This window comes from Colobus angolensis, unplaced genomic scaffold (assembly GCF_000951035.1).
Source record: "Colobus angolensis palliatus isolate OR3802 unplaced genomic scaffold, Cang.pa_1.0 Scaffold91, whole genome shotgun sequence".
Taxonomy (NCBI): Eukaryota; Metazoa; Chordata; class Mammalia; order Primates; family Cercopithecidae; genus Colobus; species Colobus angolensis.
In genome coordinates, this window is record NW_012123043.1 from 5846400 (window position 1) to 5866983 (window position 20584).

At 44.4% G+C, this 20584-nt stretch overlaps 1 protein-coding gene across 2 annotated transcripts in view; it reads left to right on the forward strand.

Annotated features, from left to right (window-relative positions):
- The first annotated feature begins 16402 nt into the window (after window positions 1-16402).
- Window positions 16403-20584, forward strand: part of TMEM183A (transmembrane protein 183A) — a 17882-nt gene continuing 13700 nt past the window's right edge. For both annotated transcript variants that reach the window (XM_011931785.1, XM_011931786.1), the window contains exons 1-3: window positions 16403-16629; window positions 16827-16916; window positions 17680-17847. In XM_011931785.1, coding sequence (XP_011787175.1) covers window positions 16521-16629; window positions 16827-16916; window positions 17680-17847 — 367 coding nt within the window. In that variant the 5' untranslated portion in view covers window positions 16403-16520. The remainder of the gene's footprint in view (window positions 16630-16826; window positions 16917-17679; window positions 17848-20584) is intronic.

The following is a 20584-nucleotide window of genomic DNA, read 5'->3' on the forward strand; positions in this document are numbered from 1 at the left end:
AACTCAAATGTCCCTCAACAGATGAATGGAAAAAAAAATGTGGTGCGTACATAAAATAGAACATTATTTAGCAAGAAAAAAAGATGAAGTTCTGATTCATGCTACAGCATGAATGAAACTTGAAAATTCCCAGAGATCTCAGCTAATTATAGTAACTGCAAGTAGAGTGTTTATAGCTAGCAATGGAGCTCCATTTTTTTTTTTTTTTAGTCCTACAGAGTTCCTATGTTACCCAGGAGAAAGGAATAGAACAGGTATTCCCTGATAGAGGAAACAGTATAAAGATCCTAAGGGTTAGACTTGGGTCTCACCCCCAAAATTGACTGGATCATGAGGTGTGGGATTATGAAGCTGAGGAAGATTGTGTTCACCCCCCAACTCGTTCTGGTCTGCCCTTGGGACGTGGTACTTGATCAAACCTCTTCAGTTAATAGCAATTCCTTCTTACCTGGCCCCATTGCATACTAAACCTTGGCTGTGCCCCTTATAAATTAGCGATGTGATTCCCAAACTTTGTAAGGCTAATAATTTGCAAAAGCAAAAACAGCATTTATCTGGACTGATGTCCATCTTAAACAGAGTGGAATAGGGAACACAGGTTATAGGAGGAGAAAAAAGAGCATTGTCACTGTGAGAGTGGCCAGAGAGATAATGAAGAGAGCTAAAAAAATGGAGTGTCATGGTGAAGATTATTTCAAGAAGGATGAGATCTCATAGAAATATAAAAAACAGAATGTAGAAAATGCAATGAAGAGGTCACTGGCTACCTTAAGAGTAGTTTCAATGGACAGGTGAATTTTGAAGCCCAAGTTTGGTGACACAATTGTCTAGGTGCTGAAGAAACAAAGACAATGGGCAAAAGTTGTTCTTATTGGTCATGGTAGATAGAGGAGGGAGCAGTGTTTGTCATGGAGGTTTTCAGGACAGAGTAGATTTGTAAATTACAGAAAGGAGCCTATAGGTGGGAAAAACAGATTCATTTCTGTGATTCCAGATGTGCTTATTTTTGTAGACTCAATTATCACGTACTGAGGCTATACTGCCCTCATGTGGTGCAGACCGCCCAGGAACTTTATTCTAAACTAGAAGTCTGCAAACTTGCTGTAAAGGGCCAGATAGCAAATATTTTAGACTTTGAAGATCATTCGGTCTTTGTCACAACTACGCCTTGTAGAATGAAAGGAGCCAAAGACAGCTCTTTGAGGAAGACTTGGTCCTAGTTGTACCAGAACTCTGGTCCACCCGCTCCTGCAACTGACTTGCCGCTGTTCACTCTCCAGAGGAAATCATGCCACAGACACAGCTTTTAACAACATGAGAAAGGCATCCCTGGAACCACACGTTAATTCACTGAATTAGAATTACCCTAACTGGCCAGGCGAGGTGGCTCACGTTTGTAGTCCCAGCACTTCGGGAGGCCGAGGCAGGTGGTGGATCGCTTGAGCCCATGTTCAAGACTAGCCTGGGCGTATAGAGAGACCCCTTCTCTACAAAAAATGCAAAAATTATTCGGGTGTGGTGGAGCGCACCTGTGGTCCCAGCTACTCGGGGGGCTGAGGTGGGAGGATCTCTTGAGCCCAGGAGGTCGAGGCTGCAGTGAGCTGATATCGCGCCACTGAACTCCAGCCTAGGCGACAGAGTGAGACCCTGTCTCTAAAAATAAAATTACCCTAACTAGCCGCCACCTAACATCCCTGGCGAAGATGTGTGCTGACTTGATCAAAAGTGCAAAGGAAAATAATCTCCAAGTGAAAGGACCATTTTGGATCCCTGCCAAGATTCTAAGACGCACTAAGAGAAAAACTCCTGTGGTGAAGGTTGTTTAAGACTTAGAAGAAGCCAAGATGAATCCCCATGAGAATCCACAAGTGACTCACTGACTGATACAGAACTTCTGAGATTGCTAAATTGATTACTTCCATGAGTATTGAGCCAGGTGTTGAAGTCACCTCTGCACAGGATTAATCAATTTTATTAAAGTGATTATCAGTTGGTTAAAAAAGAAAAAAAAAACAGCCACAGATAATACATAAATAGGTAGGTGTATTTCAATAAAACTTTATTTACAAAAAATAGGTGGGGGTCAGATTTGTCCTGTAGCCTCTGGTTTGCTGGCCCTTGATCTAAACCTGTGTTCTCAATATTTGGGCTGAACATTAAAGTTATCTTGGGATTATTTTTGTTTGTTTTGTTTTGTTTTTAAGAGAATAACTCCTGGTCTTAAAGGATCCTCCCTCCTCAGCCTCCAGAGTAGCTGGAACTACAGGTATGGGCCACCTGTAGTCTGGCTCTCTGGGCATTTGTTTTAAAATAATGTGAGTGCCCAGGCTACACCTCAGACTGATTGAACATGAAACTTTGGGTGTAGGGTCAGGTCATTAGTACTTTATAAAATTCCACCACCAGGGAGGGAGTCCATTGTGCAGTCATGGCTGAGAGCTACTGATTCAAATGAATATGCTTCTAGTTTTAAGTGTAGGCCAGCTTTATTGAGTGCTTATTATGTGCCAGGTGCTGAGCTAAGAGCTTTCCGTTAATTGTATTATCTCAGTTAGTCCTTAAAACAATTTTATGAATTGGGAACCACTATTAAGCTCATCTTATAGATAAGGAAACTGAATTTTCGTGAGATTAAGTAATTTGCTCAAGGTCATGTAGCTATTAAGAGAAGAACAGTGATTCAAACTGAGAACACCTGCCTCTAGAGCCTGAGCTTCTCATCGCTAGGCTACTCTATTTGTTACTATTATTTTTAACTGAAAACCACTCAGAACTATGTGAATTGAACTATTTTATCATATACTATACTTTTATTTTTAAAATTTATTTTATAAAATAGAGATGGGGTCTCACTATGTTGACCAGGCTGGTCTCAAACACCTGGCATCAAGCAATCCTCCTGTCTCGGCCTTCCAAAGTGTTAGGATTACAGGTGTAAGCCACCACACCTGGCCATATGCTATATTGTATTTTACTTTTTGCTTTTGAGACAGAGTCTCACTCTGTCGCCCAGGCTGGAGTGCAGTGGTGTGATCTCCTGGGCTCAAGTGATTCTTGTGCCTCAGCATCCCAAGTAGCTGGGACTACAGATGCCCACTACAATGCCTGGCTGATTTTTGTATTTTTAGTAGAGACGGGGTTTCACCATGATGGCCAGGCCAGTCTTGAACTCCTGACCTCAGGTGATCTGCCCGCCTCGGCATGCCACAGTGCTGGGATTACAGATGTGAGCCACCGTGCCCGGCATCAATATACTATATTTTAAATAAGGCAAGTAAGGTTAGTCACAAGCAATTTTCCCTAGATTTAATAAATGCAATAAATGCACTTTTTCTAGTGCCACGGCCCCCCCCCCTTTTTTTTTTTTTTGATGAAGTCTCACTCTGTCACCAAGCTGGAGAGCAGTGGTGCGATCTTGGCTCACTGCATTCTTATTGTGAATCAGATTCTTCTCAGACCTTTTCCACAGCTTTAGTGCATCACAGAAATTCATTGTTTAAGTACACTTTCAGTTTGTTTTCTGTTACAGATTTTCTCTGTCTTAGCCAGTTTGACTCCACATGTACTTAGTGTTACATGCGTCCTTATGAGAGACCACCTGAGCATGAGTAGGCTTAGTGTGAGCAACAAGGCTGTTTATTCACTTGGGTGCAAGTGGGCTGAGTCCGGAAAAGGAGTCAGCGAAGGGTGGTGGGATTATCATTGGTTCTTATAGCTTTGGGATAGGCCGGTGGAGTTAGGAGTAATTTTTGCTGGTGGGAGGATGGATGTTACAAAGTACATTCTCAAGGGCAGGGAGGATGATACAAAGCACATTCACAGGGGCAGGGAGGGTGTATTGTCACAAGGGCAGGGAGGATGTTACAAAGTACATTCACAAGGGCAGGGAGGGTGTATTGTCACAAGGGTGGGGAGGAATGTTACAAAGTACCTTCACAAGGGCAGGGAATTTCACAAGGTACACTATCACAAGGGCGGGGGGAATGTCAGGATGGCTTGACCATGGTGCCGTCAGCTCAGAGGACCTTATTACATTCCTGTCTTTTTATGTTAATAATGAAGAAATAAAATGAGAAAGAGCAGTGAAAACTTGGGGTGAAAATTTGGGGGGGCGGTATGGAGGGGTGATGGGTGACGTTTCTCAGGGCTGCTTTGAGCGGGATTAGGGGCAGCACAGGAACCTAAAGTGGGAGAGATTAGACTGAAGTGAGATTTTGGGGTAAGGGGTGATACTGTGGGGCTGTTAAAAGCAACATTTGTCATATAGAGTGATTAGTGATAGCCTGGATGTGGTTTTGTAGGAATTGAGAGATTAATTGGAAGACACAAGGCCTGAATAAGAGAAGGAGGAAGACAGGTCTTAGAGGACTAACGACTGGAAGAAACCAGCATACCCAGTTAGAGAGTGGCCAGGTGGGTCCGGCGTAATTAGTTGCCTGATTAGTGAGTTTTTGAGCTCTGTCTTTGAGTTTTTTGATGCTATCATATACCAGGCCAGACTGATTTAAGTAAAAACAACACTTTTCATTAAGAAATATACAAAGTCCTCCTTTTTCAGCAGTGAGTAAATCGAGGCCTCAGTGGTTCTGGAGGACAGCTGCAGCCAAAGAGTCAACCTGGGCTTGGAGGACAGTTAAAGTTTGTGATATATCTCTAACGCTAGCAGAGAAGTCATTACAGAGGCTGCGGAATGTCGTGACAGAGGTTGAGATGCCTGCTATTCCACTTCCAAGTGCAATAGTGGAGGCAGAAAGTCCTAGACCCACAAGTAAAGGGATTAGTGGGATGACTCTTTTTTGTCATGTTGGTGTCACGAGGGGGACAGGCAGTTGTTTGTTCCCATCTGCAAATTGGATTTTGGGGGTAAGGAGGACTAGAGTAATGTGCCTGTCCAGTTGGCAGATAGGCACATGTAGGTGGAAGAGCCACATAAAAAGAAGAGACCTTGTGTCAGGCAGAACTGGAAATGTAAAGTGAAAAGGTGAGAGGGTGTACTGAAAGAGGAGTCCTGCACCCAAAATCCTAGAGCTCCAGCAAGGGCAGCAGCTGTTAGAGGTTGTAATGGGGATGGATGGTGCAACTGTGCAGAGAGAGGTTCGGTTCTCATGGTCTATGAGAAAGCACATACAAGTAACCTTTCACTGCCATTCATGGGGCTGGGGATAAACAAGCAAGAGGAGGGGCCAGGAGGAGAGTCAAACAGGTGGAGGGTAGCCAAGGGTGGAGTGAGATGCAGGGTAGGTGTCTTCCTAAACAACAGTGACTGCCAATGTTTTTTAGTTTGCCAGTAATGATAGAGAGCTTATCAGCAATGCGAAGCCGGAATGCTCCCATCTGTTTGGTAATGTGTGTGGCTGGGTTCTGGAGATAAAGAGTAAAGGAACATCTGGACAGTGGAAGGTTGACTGAAGGGATTCCAGCAGGTTGTTGTTGTGAGATGCGTAAGGGAGCTGCAACAGGGATAGTTGTTTGTGTGGGTCCAAATATTGTGGGGGTGGGGGTGGAATTGACATAAGGAGAGGTGCCATTAAGTAGATGCAGAGAAGTGTGGCAGCTTGTTGGTGTGAAATGTCTGGGGAGTTCTCACCAAATCTGTCTAGAAAGTAAAGAAGTTCCTCCGTAAATAAAGATGAGGGCTATTAAAGGATGTTTGGAGGTGCAGGGAGACAGGAGAGGTAGCCCAGTCAGCCTGTAAAGCGGGGACGGCTGTGTAAGAGCAGGAAGAAAGGGAAATGCATAGCCAGCAATTCTTTGCTAGAGAAGGATTGGAGGCAGTGAGGAGAGAGTGGGTAAGATTGATAGTATGCTGGCAGTAACTAGGGAGAGGTAGAGAGTGACTGGAGAATGGGGGCAAGGATAAGAGTGAGTAGAAAAGTGAAAAAAAGGACTTCATCAGGATAGAAGAATGGGAGTGCACCTTGCCACTGAAGATCTTCTATCCACTCCAAGAGAGAGTTAAGGGTGGCAGTAAAAGTATTGTCCAGTCTTTTTTAAGTTGGAGGCTGAGCTTGGTAAGGTGTGTTTTTAAAAGACCATTAATTCTTTCTACCTTTCCCAGAGATTGAGTACAGTAGGCGGCATGAAGATTCCACTGGATGCCGAGGGCTTGGGAGACTGCTTGAGTGACCTGACTAACGAAGGCTGGTCCGTTTCAGAGTGTGTAGAGGTGGGAAGGCCAAACCAAGGAATTATGTCTGACAGAAGGGAAGAAATGACCATGGTGGCCTTCTCAGACCCTGTGGGAAAGGCCTCTACCCATCCAGTGAATGTATCTACCCAGACGAAAAGGTATTTTAGTTTTTTGACTTGGGGCATATGGGTGAAGTCAATTTGTCAGTCTTGGGTGGGGGCAAATCCTTGAGCTTGATGTATAGGAAAGGGAGGGGGCCTGAGATATCTCTGAGGGGTGGTAGAGTAGCAGATGGAACACTGAGAAGTAATTTCCTTGAGGATGGATTTCCATGATGGAAAAGAAGTGAGAGGTTCTAAGAGATGAGCCATTGGCTTGTAACCCACATGAAAGAGGTTATAAAAGGATAAAATAGAGTGAGCCTTTGAGGCAGGAAGGAGGAATTTTCCTTGATCCAAGAACCATTTGCCTTGAGTAGGAAGGGATTGATAGGTAATAGTTTCAGTGGGAGAATAGGTGGGAGTGATAGACAAGATGGAAAAAAAACTGGCCGTGAGGGACAGATGTGGGAACACTAGCTGCTTCTTTCGCTGCATTATCAGCATGAACATTGCCTTGAGCAATGGGATCTGGTGACCTCTGATGCCCCTTGCAGTGAATGACTCTGGCTTCCTTGGGCAGTAGAGCAGCCTTAAAGAGGATTTTTATTTAGGAAGCGTTGATAATGGACGACCCTTGTGTAGTGAGAAAACCTCTTTTTGCCCATATAACAGCATGGTGATGTAGGATGTGGAAGGCGTATTTGGAATTGGTGTAGACATTGACACGTGATCCCTCTGCAAGGGTGAAAGCCTGGGTTAAAGCAGTGAGTTTGGCTTGTTGAGAGGTAGTGGAAGGGGGCAGGGCAGTAGCCTCGATGACAGATGTGGAAGACACTACAGCATAGCCTGCCCTTGCTGGTGACTGATGATTGGGCCTTGAAGAACTACCATCAATAAACCAAGTGTGGTCTAGATTAGGAACAGGAAAAAGGGAAATATGGGGAAATGGGGAGGATGCCATATGGATTAGAGAGATACAGTCATGAGATTCAGGTTTGGTGCTAGGCATAAGGTGAGAGGCTGGGTTGAAGTCTGTGCTAGGAACAATGGTAATTGTGGGAGTTTCAACGAATAGTGAGTACAGCTGGAGGAGTCAGGGGGCAGAAAGTATGCACCAACTGTGAGGAGGAAAATAGATTCTGAAAGGTATGAGAGCTGTAGAGAGTAAGTGGGGCATGGTTTGTGATCTTGAGGACCTCTAGAAGTATTGAAGTGGCAGCTGCTGCCACATGTAGACATGAGGACCAGCTTAGAACTGTGAGGTTAAGTTTGGAAAGGAAGGCTACAGGTCGTGGGCCTGGTTCCTGTGTAAGAACCCTGACCACACAGCCTTGTATTTCAGCAGTATGTAAGAAGTACGATTGGGACGAGTTAGGGAGTGCTAATGTGGGGGCTGTTTCCAGGGCTGTCTTCAAGGAACAAAAAGAAGAGTGGGGAAAGGATTTAGGGTCTATGGGGTCAGTCACGTTTCCCTTTGTAAGTTTATATAGTGGTTTAGCTAGGATGGCAAAACCTGGTATCCAAAGGCGAAAGTATCCAACCATGCCTAGGAAGGAAAGGAGTTGTTGCTTTGTAGAAGGGGTTGGGGTTTCGGAGAGTAGACAGACACAGTTAGCAGGGACAGCACGTGTGTTTTGATGAAGGACTATGCTGAGATAGGTAATTGGTGGGGAACAAATTTGGGCTTTAGAGTGGGATATGCGGTACCCCTTTGAGAACAGATGTTGAAGGAGCAGGAGGGTATCCTGTTGCAAAGTTTCACAAGAGGGGCTGCAGAGGGGAAGGTCATCCATATATTGAATAAGGTGAGAAACAGATAGATGGAAAGAAAGTAGATTATGAGAAAGAGCTTGACTAAAGTAATAGGGGCTGTCTGAAGCCTTGGCAGTACAGTCCAGGTGAGTTGCTGAGATTGGTGGCTATCAGGGTCAGTCCATGTGAAAGCAAAAAGAGGTTGGGATGAGGGGTGCAAAGGAATAGTGAAGAAAGCATCTTTGAGGTCGAGGATGGAATAATGAGTTGTGGAGGAGGGTACTGAGGATAGGAGAGTATATGGGTTTGGCACCACAGGATGGATAGGTAAGACAATTTGTTTAATAAGGTGAAGATCCTGAACCAACCTGTAAGATCTCTCCAGTTTCTGGGCAGGTAGGATAGGGGAGTCTGTAAGGAGAATTTGTAGGCTTTAAAAGGCCATGCTGTAACAGGCAAGTGATAACAGGCTTTAGTCCTCTTAAAGTCTGTTATGGGATGGGGTGCTGGCATTGAGCAGGGTGATTAGGTTTAAATGGGATGGTAAGGGGTGCCTGATCAGTTGCCAAGAAGGGAATAGAGGTATCCCATACTTGTGGATTACGGTAGGGAGACATGAGAGGAGGATTCAGAAGAGGCCTTGAATCGGGCAAAAGGGCAGCAATGAGGTGTGGCTGTAGTCCAGGAATAGTCAGGGAAGCAGATAATTTAGTTAAAAAGTCTCAGCCTAATAAGGGAACTGGGCAGGTGTGGATAACTAAAAGAGTGCATAAAACAATGTTGTCCAAGTTGGCACTAGAGTTGGGGAGTTTTAAGGTGTCTAGAAGCCTGGCCGTCAATAGCCACAGCAGTTACAGGGGCAAGGGAAACAGGCCCTTGAAAAGAAGGTAATGTCGAGTGGGTAGACCCTGTATCAATTAAACAGGGGATGGACTTACCCTCCACTGTAAGGGTTACCTGAAGCTCCATGCCCGTGATGGTTCAGGGGGCTTCCAAGGCGATCAGGCAGCATCAGTCTTCAGCCACTAAGCCAAGGAGATCTGGGAAGGAGTTGGCCAAGGAACATTGGGTTTGAGCTCCAGGAGTTTTAGAAGCAGTGGCGATGTGAGTCGGACAGTACAACTTCCAGTGGGGGACCCATACAGACAGGACATGGCTTAGGAGGAATCCTGGGCTGCGGGCATTCCGAGGCCCAGTGGCCAGGCTTTTGGCATTTGAAGCAAGGTCCATGAGGAGGTTTTGAAGGAGCCCCTGTGAACTGTGGCTTGGATGTTCTGAAGGTTTTGTATGCTGGAGATGTGGCTGTGGGTTATCTTACAGCGGGGCAAGTAGCTGTAACTCAGAAATACATTGCCACTTTGTGGCCTCTTCTCTGTTATAGAACACCTTGAAGGCAAGGTTGATTAAATCCTGTTGTGGGGTTTAAGGGCTGGAATCCAACTTTTGGAGTTTTTCTCTAATGTCAGGAGCAGATTGGGTGTTAAAATGCATATTAAGGATGAGGCAGCCTTCTGGCCCCTCTGGGTCTAGGGCTGTAAAGCGTCTAAGGGTAGCTGCTAAGCAGGCCATGGGCTGGGCTGGGTTTTCATATTTACCTTGGGTAGTTTCCTTTAGCTTGTCATAATTAACAGCTTTGTATGCTGCCTTTTTGAGCCCTTCGACCAGGCAGGAGACCATGTAATCTCACTTAGCTATACCTGGGGAGTCTGTCTGGTATTGCCAGTGGGGATCCTCTCGGGGAACTGACCCTCTTGGAGGCCTGGCTCATGAAGCTGGCAGGTGTCTGGGTAGGACTGGGCTAGAGAATAAACTCTTGTTTATCTGGGGAGAGGTTAGAGGTCAGGATGACATTTAAGTCACTCCAGGTTAAAGTGTAGGACTGAATTAGATATTGGAATTCCTGTATATATTTAGTGGGGTCTGATGAGAAACAGCCTAAACACTGGCTGATTTGGGAAAGATCTGATAGAGAAAAAGGCACATGTTCCCTGACTATGCCTTGAGCTCCAGTCACCTCTTTAAGAGGAAATTGTTGGGCAGGTCGGGGAGAGCTAGTCGTGGAACGAAACTGTAAGCCAGACCTGGTGTGAGGAGGGGAGGTAATAGAAGGGTTATAGGGCAGGGGAGCAGAGGCTGAGGAAGAATTGGGACCCGATTCAGCCTGGTGAGGAGCAGGCAGGGGAGGAGTAGAGAGATCAGAGGGGTCAGTGGAAAAGGAGGATTCTGAGCTTGTGGTGGAGACTAAAGGAGTGGGTGGGAGAGAAAGAAGGAAAATCTGGGATGAGTCACACTGGGAGCAGAGACTAGGGAGGGAGTGAAGCGTAAAAAAATGCCTGGACATAAGGCACCTCAGACCATTTGCCCAATTTTCGACAAAAATTATCTAGGTCTTATAAGATAGACAAATTCAAAGTGGCATTCTCTGGCCACTTGGAACTACTGTCAAGTTTGTATTGGGGCCAAGCGGTATTACAGCAGAAAATAAGACGTTTACGTTTTAGGTCTGGTGTTAGTTGAAAGGGTTTTAGGTTTTTAAGAATACAGGCTAAGGGGAAGAGGGAGGAATGGATGGCGGAAGGTTGCTCATAGCCGAGAAGGTAAATTTAAAGAGGAAGGTAGAGACACGGAGAAATGGGGGTAGGCAGCTACCAGGCTTCCAGTAGGCATCTCTGACTGAGTCCTGGACTGTAATGTGGGTGAGCAGCCAAAGCAGGCATCCCTGCAATTGACCTGCCACCAAGGGAATGTGGGTGAATGATCAAGGCAGGCATCTCCATGGTGATCAGACACCAAGGGAAGACTGTCTTCCCAAGTCTGTTACTGACGTCGTAGGTTTTGAATGCACGGATAAAGTGTGTCTCCTTTTTGTCTCTACCAGGAAGGCAGAGAAACTGAAATTGAAAGGGCAGAGATTGAAGGGAGGCGAGAAAGGTTAGGCAGAGAGTGAAAAAACTGCTTACCCAAGTGTGAAAAACTGCTTACCGATTTGAAATTGGTGAGATGGTCTTTGGGCTGGCTGGTCTGATGACCTGAGGTCATAGGTGGATCTCCTCATAGAGGGAGCATGAGGACAGGGGACTGACTAGTCTCCTGAAGGAGTTCCCCTGTCCTGGGTTTTGGCACCAAATGTTATGCGCATCTATATAAGAGACCACCTGAGCAGCCTCAGTGTGAGCAACAAGGCTGTTTATTCACTTGGGTGCAAGTGGGCTGAGTCCGAGAAAGGAGTCAGCAAAGGGTGGTGGGATTATCATTGGTTCTTACAGGTTTGGGATAGGCGGTGGAGTTAGGAGTAATTTTTGCAGGCAGAGGATGGATGTTACAAAGTACATTCACAAGGGCAGGGAGGACTATAGTCACAAGGTGGGGAAGAATGTTACAAAGTACATTCACAAGGGCAGGGGAGGGTGTATTGTCACAAGGGCGGGGAGGAATGTTACAAAGTACATTCACAAGGATGGGGAATATCACAAAGTACATTATCACAGGGGCGGGGGAATGTCACAATGGCTTGACCATGGTGCGCCCAGCTTAGAGGAACTTACACTTAGACTACCAATATTAATCAAAGGCAAAAGTTCAGTATGACTGGTTTTAATCTTAGAGGCAGCATAAGACAGTGGTTTTTATTTTCAGTTCTTATTCTTATTTATTTACTTAACAGAGATGGGGTCTCACTATGGTGACCAGGCTGGTGTTGAACTCCTGGCATCAAGTGATCCTCCCATCTCTACCTCCCAAAGTTCTGGGAGCCACTGTGCCTGGCCAAGATGAAGGGGTGGCCTGCCTCTCCACACCTGTGGGCGTTTCTCATTAGGTGGAACGAGAAACTTGAGAAAAGAAATGAGACACAGAGACAAAGTATAGAGAAAGAAAAAGTGGGCCCAGGGGACCGGCGCTCAGCTTACAGAGGAACCAGGGCCGGCACCGGTCTCTGAGTTCCCTTAGTATTTATTGATAATTATCTTTACCATCTTAAAGATAAGGGAGTGGCAGGACAATAGGATCATTTTAGGGAGAAAATCAGCAGTAAGACATATGAACAAAGATCTCTGTGACATGAATAAGTTCAAAGGAAAATGCTGTGCCTCGATACGCATATGCAAACATCGCCATAAACCTTTTGGCAGCATTGTTCCAGCAAGTCCCGCCAGCAAGTCCCACCTTATGCCATAAGGCGGTTTTCTCCTTGCTCAGTAAACAAAGCATACAATCGGGTCTCACACCGAGATGTTCCATTGCCCAGGGACGGGCAGGATTTTTAACCAGTAAGCTGCCTTCAGGCACTTGTTTAACAAAGCACATCCTGCACAGCCCAAAATCCATTAAACCTTGAGTCACCACAGCACATGTCTCTTGCAACAAGGTTGGGGGTAGGGTCACAGATTAACAGCATCTCAAACACAGAACCAAATGGAGTCTCTTATGTCTACTTCTTTCTATATAGACACAGTAACAGGCTGATCTCTCTTTCTTCTCCCCACACAAGACAGTGTTTTTTCCTGCCTCAGACTCCTGAGTAGCTGGAACTATAGGCATGTGCCATGCATGCCTGGCTAATATTTTTTTTCTTTTTTTGTATTTTTAGTAGAGATGGGGTTTCACCATGTTGGCCAGGCTGGTCTCAAACTACTGACCTCAAGTCATCCACCTGTCTCGGCCTCCCAAAGTGAACAGTGTTTTTTTAATATATGAACTTTGGAGATAGTCTGAATTCTAACCCTGTCACTTGTATGTTAGGTACTAACTAGTCTTTTAGCATTTTAATAAACTGAAATGGGTTACCTTCCTTATGGCTCTATGTATTCTCTCCTCATGCAGTAGAAGCAAAAACGAATCAGTCACCTAAGGTGTTTTCAAATAACAACCACCACAACTTTTTCATCACTATAATAACAGCTGAGAGGATTACTGTGTGCTGTTTTTAATGCTTTTTATGGGTTAATTCAATTAATTATTTCAACAACCCAGTGAAGCAGGTGTTTTTATTATCTGAAATTTATAGGCAAGGAAACTGAGCTTCGGAGAGGTTAAGTAACTTTTCCAAGGTCACATAGATAATAAATGGCAGAGGGAAATTTTGAACGCAAGCAAGTCTGACTTCACAATCTGCACTCTTGACTACTTTCAAAATACTTTTTTTTTTTTTTTTGAGACAGAGTCTCACTCTGTCGCCCAGGCTGGAGTGTGATGGCATAATCTCGGCTCACTGCAAGCTCTGCCTCCCGGTCGCGCCATTCCCCTGCCTCAGCCTTGGGAGTAGCTGGGACTACAGGCGCCCGCCACCATGCCCGGCTAATTTTTTGTATTTTTAGTAGAGACGGGGTTTCACCGTGTTAGCCAGGATGGTCTCGATCTCCTGAGCTCATGATCCGCCCGCCTTGGCCTCCCAAAGTGCTGGGATTACAGATGTAAGCCACCATGCCCGGCCAAAATATTGCTTTTTTATACTAAACTGCCTTTAGTAGGAAATCCCACTGTCATGTACGTATTCAAACCAAAGGGATACTTTTCTAATACCTCCAAAGCAATGATTCCCAGGCTTTAGGGTTTCACAGGCTATTAAAATTTAAAAGAAAATTATGACAACCAACATAGATTTGCCACCTTTAAGTTTTCATGAGAAAGGACCTTAAAAAGCAAACACCTCCTGTGATCATTTACTATTAGTGCAAGATAAATAATAATTTTCTTTTTCTAGATGGAGTCTCGCTCTTCACCCAGGCTGGAGTGTAGCGGTGAGATCTCGGCTCACTGCAACCTCCGCCTCCTGGGTTCAAGCTATTCTCCTGCCTCAGCCTCCCAAGTAGCTGGGCCTATAGTTGCCTGCCACCATGCCCGGCTAATTTTTGTTTTTGTTTGTTTTTTAGTAGAGACAGAATTTCACCATGTTGGCCAGGCTGATCTCAAACTCCTGACCTTGTGATGCACTTGCCTTGGCCTTCCAAAGTGCTGGGAGTACAGGTGTGCGCCACCGTACCCGGCCTAAAGGACAATTTAATACCAAAAAAGTAGGGTGGGCATAATCTAGAAAGATAGCATTCAAATGCTGTATGTATTTATATATTGTCCTTAAATTTCTCACTTTTCTGAGGAAAATATTTGAAAACATTTTCCTTCCACTTTCTTCCTAATAGCTAGGTTAAGCCATTTGCATTTAAACATAATAACAATTTTAGTAACTTTTATTTGTCTTCCTAGCAAGAACCTGTATCCTCTGGTCTGGAGATTAACAGTGCTATTATTAATTAAAAGTTGTTGCTTTTTAATAAAAGGTGGAATGAAAGAGCAGGATCATTTGTTCCACTATTGTGGCCCAAGGATTTGCTTAAAATCTTCTCAGTCTAGAAATTTTGAAAGATGAAATAAACAGTTTTGGGAACTAGCATTTCTTTCATCCAGTGCATTAAAATAGTAATTATACTGCTGAAAAATGAGAGAACATTCTTGTTAAAACCCAAGTTTTTTATAGTGACAATGTAATAGGGTTTATGTTTCTTGTACCTTTGATTCCCTCCAGAATCTGAATGCCTGAGTGTTTTCAACAGGGTGCCACATGAATAGAAATCTACATATATGTCAGCCTTGTGAATTTTTTATTACACTTTTTTTTGGTCTTTTTTTTTTTTTTCCTTTTGGTGGAGAATGGGGTCTTGTTGCTGCCCAGGCAGGTCTCAAACTCCTGAGCTCAAGGATCCTCCCACCTCCACCACCCTAGGTGCTGGGATTACAAGCGTGAGCCACCATACCTGGCCATGAAATTTTTTATTGATAACGTTGTGAAATGAGAAGTCTCAGCACTTACCATCTGCATTTTGAACTGGACTACAAACATGAATTACATATCAATAGAAACCTTATTTGAAATAATTTTCTTTTGTTAACAGTTTATTAGACATTTGTTTCATGTTGTAACCTTAGATAAATTAAATTTGGATATTTCACAATTGTAATAAATTACCTTCAGCTTCAATTTTAATTCCTAATTGATTCAAGCCTATTAGCACGACCCTGGTGGTAGTCTGTTACATAATGTTAGTAAAAGGCCTGAGGTTTTTCTCCTAAAGAACTTTGTGCTCGCTGGTTAGACTGAAAATAAGACACTCTGGTAGATCCAGCAGATTGGATGCCTGGGTCTTAAGTTTCCCAAGCCAGGGATTATCAGCCTTTAGGAGCTGCAAGGAAGTTAGAAGGATAAAGGAAAATCACTTAGGACACCAAATAACTTCTTATTCGTCGTGGTGATAGAGTAAGCATCACTGATAAGGGAGCAACCCAGGGTCCTGCTCCCTTACAGTTCTGTAACCTTCACTCAGTGACTCGCTTCTGTCTCAATACAAAGGGAAGACGTTATTTTTTCTTTTTTCCTCTTTTTTTGAGGCAGGTTCTCGCTCTGTCGCCCAGGCTGGAGTGCAGTGGCACAATAATGGCCCACTGCAGCCTCGACCTCCTGGACTCAAGTGACCTTCCTGCCTCTGCGATAGTTTTTCATGGATGCTTCTAGTAGTTTTTTGGAGGGACGGTGTGTTAGGAACAAACTGCCCAAAAAGCTTCTTGGTACTGCCGACACTTCCCCCCCAAACCCTTCCGTGCTGTCCACCCCTTCCCCTAATCCTCTACAATTCTTCTCCTCCCCCAAGGCTCTTTACACTTCTAAGCCCTTACGAAGCCAGCAGACTTCACTTATCAGACCTTGCTGCAATAAACCCCAATTACAAACCATTCGGACCGCACAGGGGGAGGTGGTGGGAAGCATAAACAAATTTTACCTACACCCTCCTGTAAAAAACGTCACAAGGTAATATGTGGCAAAATTAATCAGCAAACAACCCCAGGGTCTCTTTCCCCCATATAAACCCCTCATTTTGTAAGCTCAGGGGTGCCTCCTCTGTCTCTGGTTTAGCAGCCGGCAGGCTAATAAACCTCCTCGCCTGACCGCGGGTCTCTTGTCCTTTCTCTCGGCTAACCTTACATGGTGATAGATTGGAAACTTTTAAGAACTCCTCCTATTTTGAGAATTCAGAAATTTATTTATAGCTTTCGTAAAACAGAGTGAAGACTCTTACAGACCTATGTGGGACTAGCAGGCTCTCAGTCTCTGGGGTCCGATATAGGGCACGAAGATGACAGTGTATACGCATTTTGGTGCTGACGTGGACCTGGAGTGTGGACAGAGGAGTTACTATGAAGAATCCCGGAGACCACGATGTAAACTCTCAATTCTAATCAACACAGGTGTGGGCTCCGCGTCTGAAACACCGTTCGTCTCACACGAGGTACGGCAATACCCAACACCACCCAGCACAACAGCTCTCACTCCACCTGGAACCCGGACCCAGCTTGATTCGCGGGTGCCGGATGATGACGTACCCTTGCACCCGGCGATGATTGGTTCGCGTAGAGCGGCGTCGTCCGCCAAAGCGACTCGGACCCCGGACCTACATTCTCGCGAGAGTTAGCGGCCTCCGGTGTGGGATGGCCGCGGAGCCGGGAGGAGCTGGCCTGTGGCTCCCGTGGCCGGCTCTCCGGCCGGAGACATGGCCCGGGGGCCCGGCCCGCTAGGCAGGCCTCGTCCCGATACGGTCGCCATGCCCAAGAGAGGAAAGCGACTCAAGTTCCGGGCCCACGACGCCTGCTCCGGCCGAGGTGGGTGAGGGAGGCAGGGGCGCTGAAACATTTTGGGGCTGGCAGCTGGGAGGGGGCTGGACCGTGCCGAGGTGAGCGCGCCTGTCCGCAGCTGGAGGGCGGCTCGGTCCGGGGGCCTGCAGCGAGGAGGAGGTCTTTGGCGGGGAAGACGCTGACGAGAGAAGGCCTCTTCCTTGAGGGTTGGTGCTGTGTTGCAGTGACCGTGGCGGATTACGCCAACTCGGATCCGGCGGTCGTGAGGTCTGGACGAGTCAAGAAAGCCGTAGCCAACGCTGTTCAGCAGGAAGGTAAGCTTTGCGCGAGCCTTTAAAGACTCATGCCGCGAAGACAGAACTAGGCATTTTATTTTCTGTTTTTCTTGCAATCCTTTAGTCGTCTTCCTGTCACCGTGTTTGCTCTTGTCAATGTTAACTTATATATTGGGGGCGGAGGAGGATTAGTCAAGAGTAGCAGTTTCTGCAGCAGAAGTATTTTCTTTCTTTGCATTTAAAAACATGTTTGCATACTCTAGTTTCCACTGCATTCTTCTTGGGTAATCTCTTTGCTGTAGTTCACATATGTTTTACTCTGCAGTTTGCTTCCTTGTTTAATAACCTTGGAGTGTTCTTTTCCTTTTCGGTGTTTCTCTTGCTTTCAGTCTGTTTAGTCATGGGTCTGAGACTTGTATTTTATGACACCTACTGCCTCCAGCTCAGGACTAGGGCTAAATTGGATTCAGTTTGTCTCAAACATTTGTCTGTAGAACTTATGAGAATACAAATCATCTTGTATCCTGCAGGGTTTATAGTGGAAAAATTGTGCACACCTTTTTTCTTTAGGGCTGAAAAAAGGAGTTTCTGCAACTTTGGAGTCAGTTTGCCCATTGCTTTCCTTTCTTTTTTGTATTTAAGATACTAAAATCTTTATTTTTTTTGGTGATAGATTCTCACCTTTCTCTCTCACGATGTTTTTATCCCCCCTTTCTTGAATGGATGCTGATACCTTGGCTAGGTTGTTTGTATTTCTGGGTGGAGCTGTGTGCCATCTCATTCTTCTCTTATTTTCTTCTAGTAAAATCTCTTTGTGGCTTGGAAGCCTCTCAGGTTCCTGCAGAGGAAGCTCTTTCTGGGGCTGGTGAGCCCTGTGACATCATCGACAGCAGTGATGAGATGGATGCCCAGGAGGAAAGCATCCATGAGAGAACTGTCTCCAGAAAAAAGAAAAGCAAGAGGCACAAAGGTATGGAGCTTGCTCTCTTTTGGTTTATTAGACCTGCCTGTGGTGACAAATTGAAGATGTTACTTTCCCAGTAGCACAGGAGGAGGTATAAGAGGTGATACCAGGAGAGTTTGAAGAAAACTTGGCTCTCCACAAGAACCTTGGTAGTGGGACAAGATTTAATACACTTGGGCTTTCTTTTTTCTTTTGTCTGAATTAGAGAGGGAAAGAGATTAGTATGTGTTAGTAGAGTTCTGGAACTGTGAAGTGGACTATAGTAGCCCTTCATTGAGAACATGTTATCATCAGGTTAAAAACCCACATGGCAATGTGAAAATAAAAGGCCTTTGCATTTCTGGATTTCTGAATGTTACTGTAAGGAAGCAAAGATGTAACCAAAAAATGTTTTCCCAAATATGTGGATTTTATGTTACAAGTTTTGTTACACACAAACATAGACATTACCATGGGCTTTTAAGTGCTCTACGATTAGTAATGTCTGCTTCATGTCTAATAACTACTGTGGGAAATAGAAAAGTAGGTGATTTTTTAAATATCCTAATGGCAATGAAATGCACACGAATGAAGCAAAGAATAGTAAACTGATGGTATATAATGTGCCAAACCATCGTTCACATTCTGGGTTTTCCTCCAGACTTAATGAGTCAGAATCTCTTGGGGTGGAACTCAGAAATTTTTTTTTTGAGACAGGGTTTTGGTCTCTTGCCCAGGCTGGAGTGTAGTGGCAAGATCATGGCACACTGCAGCCTTGACTTCCCGGGCTTAAGTGATTCACCCATCTTTTGAGTAGCTGGGACTACAGGTGCTATGTCATCATGGCTGCTAATTTTTTCTATTTTTTGTAGAGACGGGGGTCTCACTATGTTGCTTAGGTTGGTTTTGAGCTCCTGGGCTCAAGCAGTCCACCCACCTCGGCCTCCCAAAGTGCTGGGATTATAGGCATAAGCTAGCATGCTTAGCCCAGAATTATTAAAGCTAAAGTGGTTCTGATGGTCAGCTGCATTTAGGTGAAATGATGAGGCTGGGCGCAGTGGCTCACACCTGTAATCCCAGCCCTTTGGGAGGCCAAGGTGGGCAGATCACAAGGTCAGGAGTTTGAGACCAGCTTGGCCAATATGGTGAAACCCTGTCTCTACTAAAAATACAAACAGTAGCTGGGCGTGGTGGTGTGCACCTGTAGTCCCAGCTACTCGGGAGGCTGAGGCAGGAGAATTGCTTGATCCTGGGAGGCGGAGGTTAGAGTGAGCCGTCACATTGTGCCACTACACTCCAGCCTGGTGACAGAGTGAGACTCTGTCTCAAAACAAAAATCATAATAATAAATGATGTATGTCTTTTTGGTCTCAGATTTACCAGTACTTTCACCTGTACCTGAGAATCAGATAATAGATATTTTTATTTGTTAAAGTATATTGAAGTAATAAGTTAATGAAATTAATGGTATGATTGCCTTGGAATTATTCCAGTTATTGTTAGTCATATTCCTCTTTTTCAGGATCCAAAAATTAATACAGGTTGAGCAAATCTGAAAAGCTCCAAAATTTTAAATTTTTGGAGCACTGACATGATGCTGAAAGGAAATGCTTATTGGAGCACTTCGGATTTCTGATTTTTGATTAGGGCTGCTCAACCAATAAGTACAGTCAGGATATTCCAAAATGTGGAAAAAGCCAAAATCGGAAACACTTCTGGTCCTGAGCGTTTCTGATGAGGGATACTCAGCCAGTATTGACTTTCTTCATACTTCTTTGTCCTTAATTTTTAACTTAAAATCGCTACTTATCACCATTCTATTAGGGATTTATCTTGTTTTGGACTTGTTCCACAGAATGGCTTAGACTTAAAAAAAATTGGGATAAAATTTATTCCTTTAAAGTGTACAATTCAGTGGTTTTAGCATATTCACAGAGTTGTGCAACCATCAACATGGTCTAAGTTTAGAACATTTCCATTACTCTAAAAAGAAACCCCATACTTATTAGCATCCCTTCTCATTCCAAACACTCCTCCAGTCCTTGGAAACCACTAATCTACTTTCTGTCTCTACAGATTTACCTATTCTGACATTTCGTGTAAATGGAATCATATAATATATAGTCTTTTGCATGTAGCTTCTTTCATTTAGCATAATGTTCTCAAGGTTCATCCATACTATGCATGTATCAGTATCTCAATCTTTTTTATTCCTTTTTGTTTGCCTGCTATGAATAATGCTGCTATGAACATTCATAGACAAATTTTTCTGTGGACATAGGTTTTTTCATTTATGGTTAGATAGGAGTGAAATTGCTGGATTATACAGAAACTCTGTGTTTAACTTTTTGAGGAATTGCCAAACCATTTTCCAAAGTGTGTGCATCGTTCTGTATTTCCACCAGCAGTGTATAAGAGTTCCAGTTTCTCTACATACTTACCAGCACTTACTGTTGTCTGACTTTTTAAATTATAGTGGATGTGGATTAGTACTTGTCTCCTTGTGGTTTTGATTTGCATTTCCCTATGGCTAATGATATTTGCCCATTTTTAAATTGGATTATCTTATTATTATTATTATTATTTTTTTGAGATGGAGTTTCGCTCTTGTTGATTAGGCTGGAGTGCAATGGCGTGATCTCGGCTCACCGCAACCTCTACTGCCCAGGTTCAAGCGATTCCTCTGCCTCAGCCTCCCGAGTAGTTGGGATTATAGGCATGCGCCACCATGCCCAGCTAATTTTTTGTATTTTTTTTTTTTTTT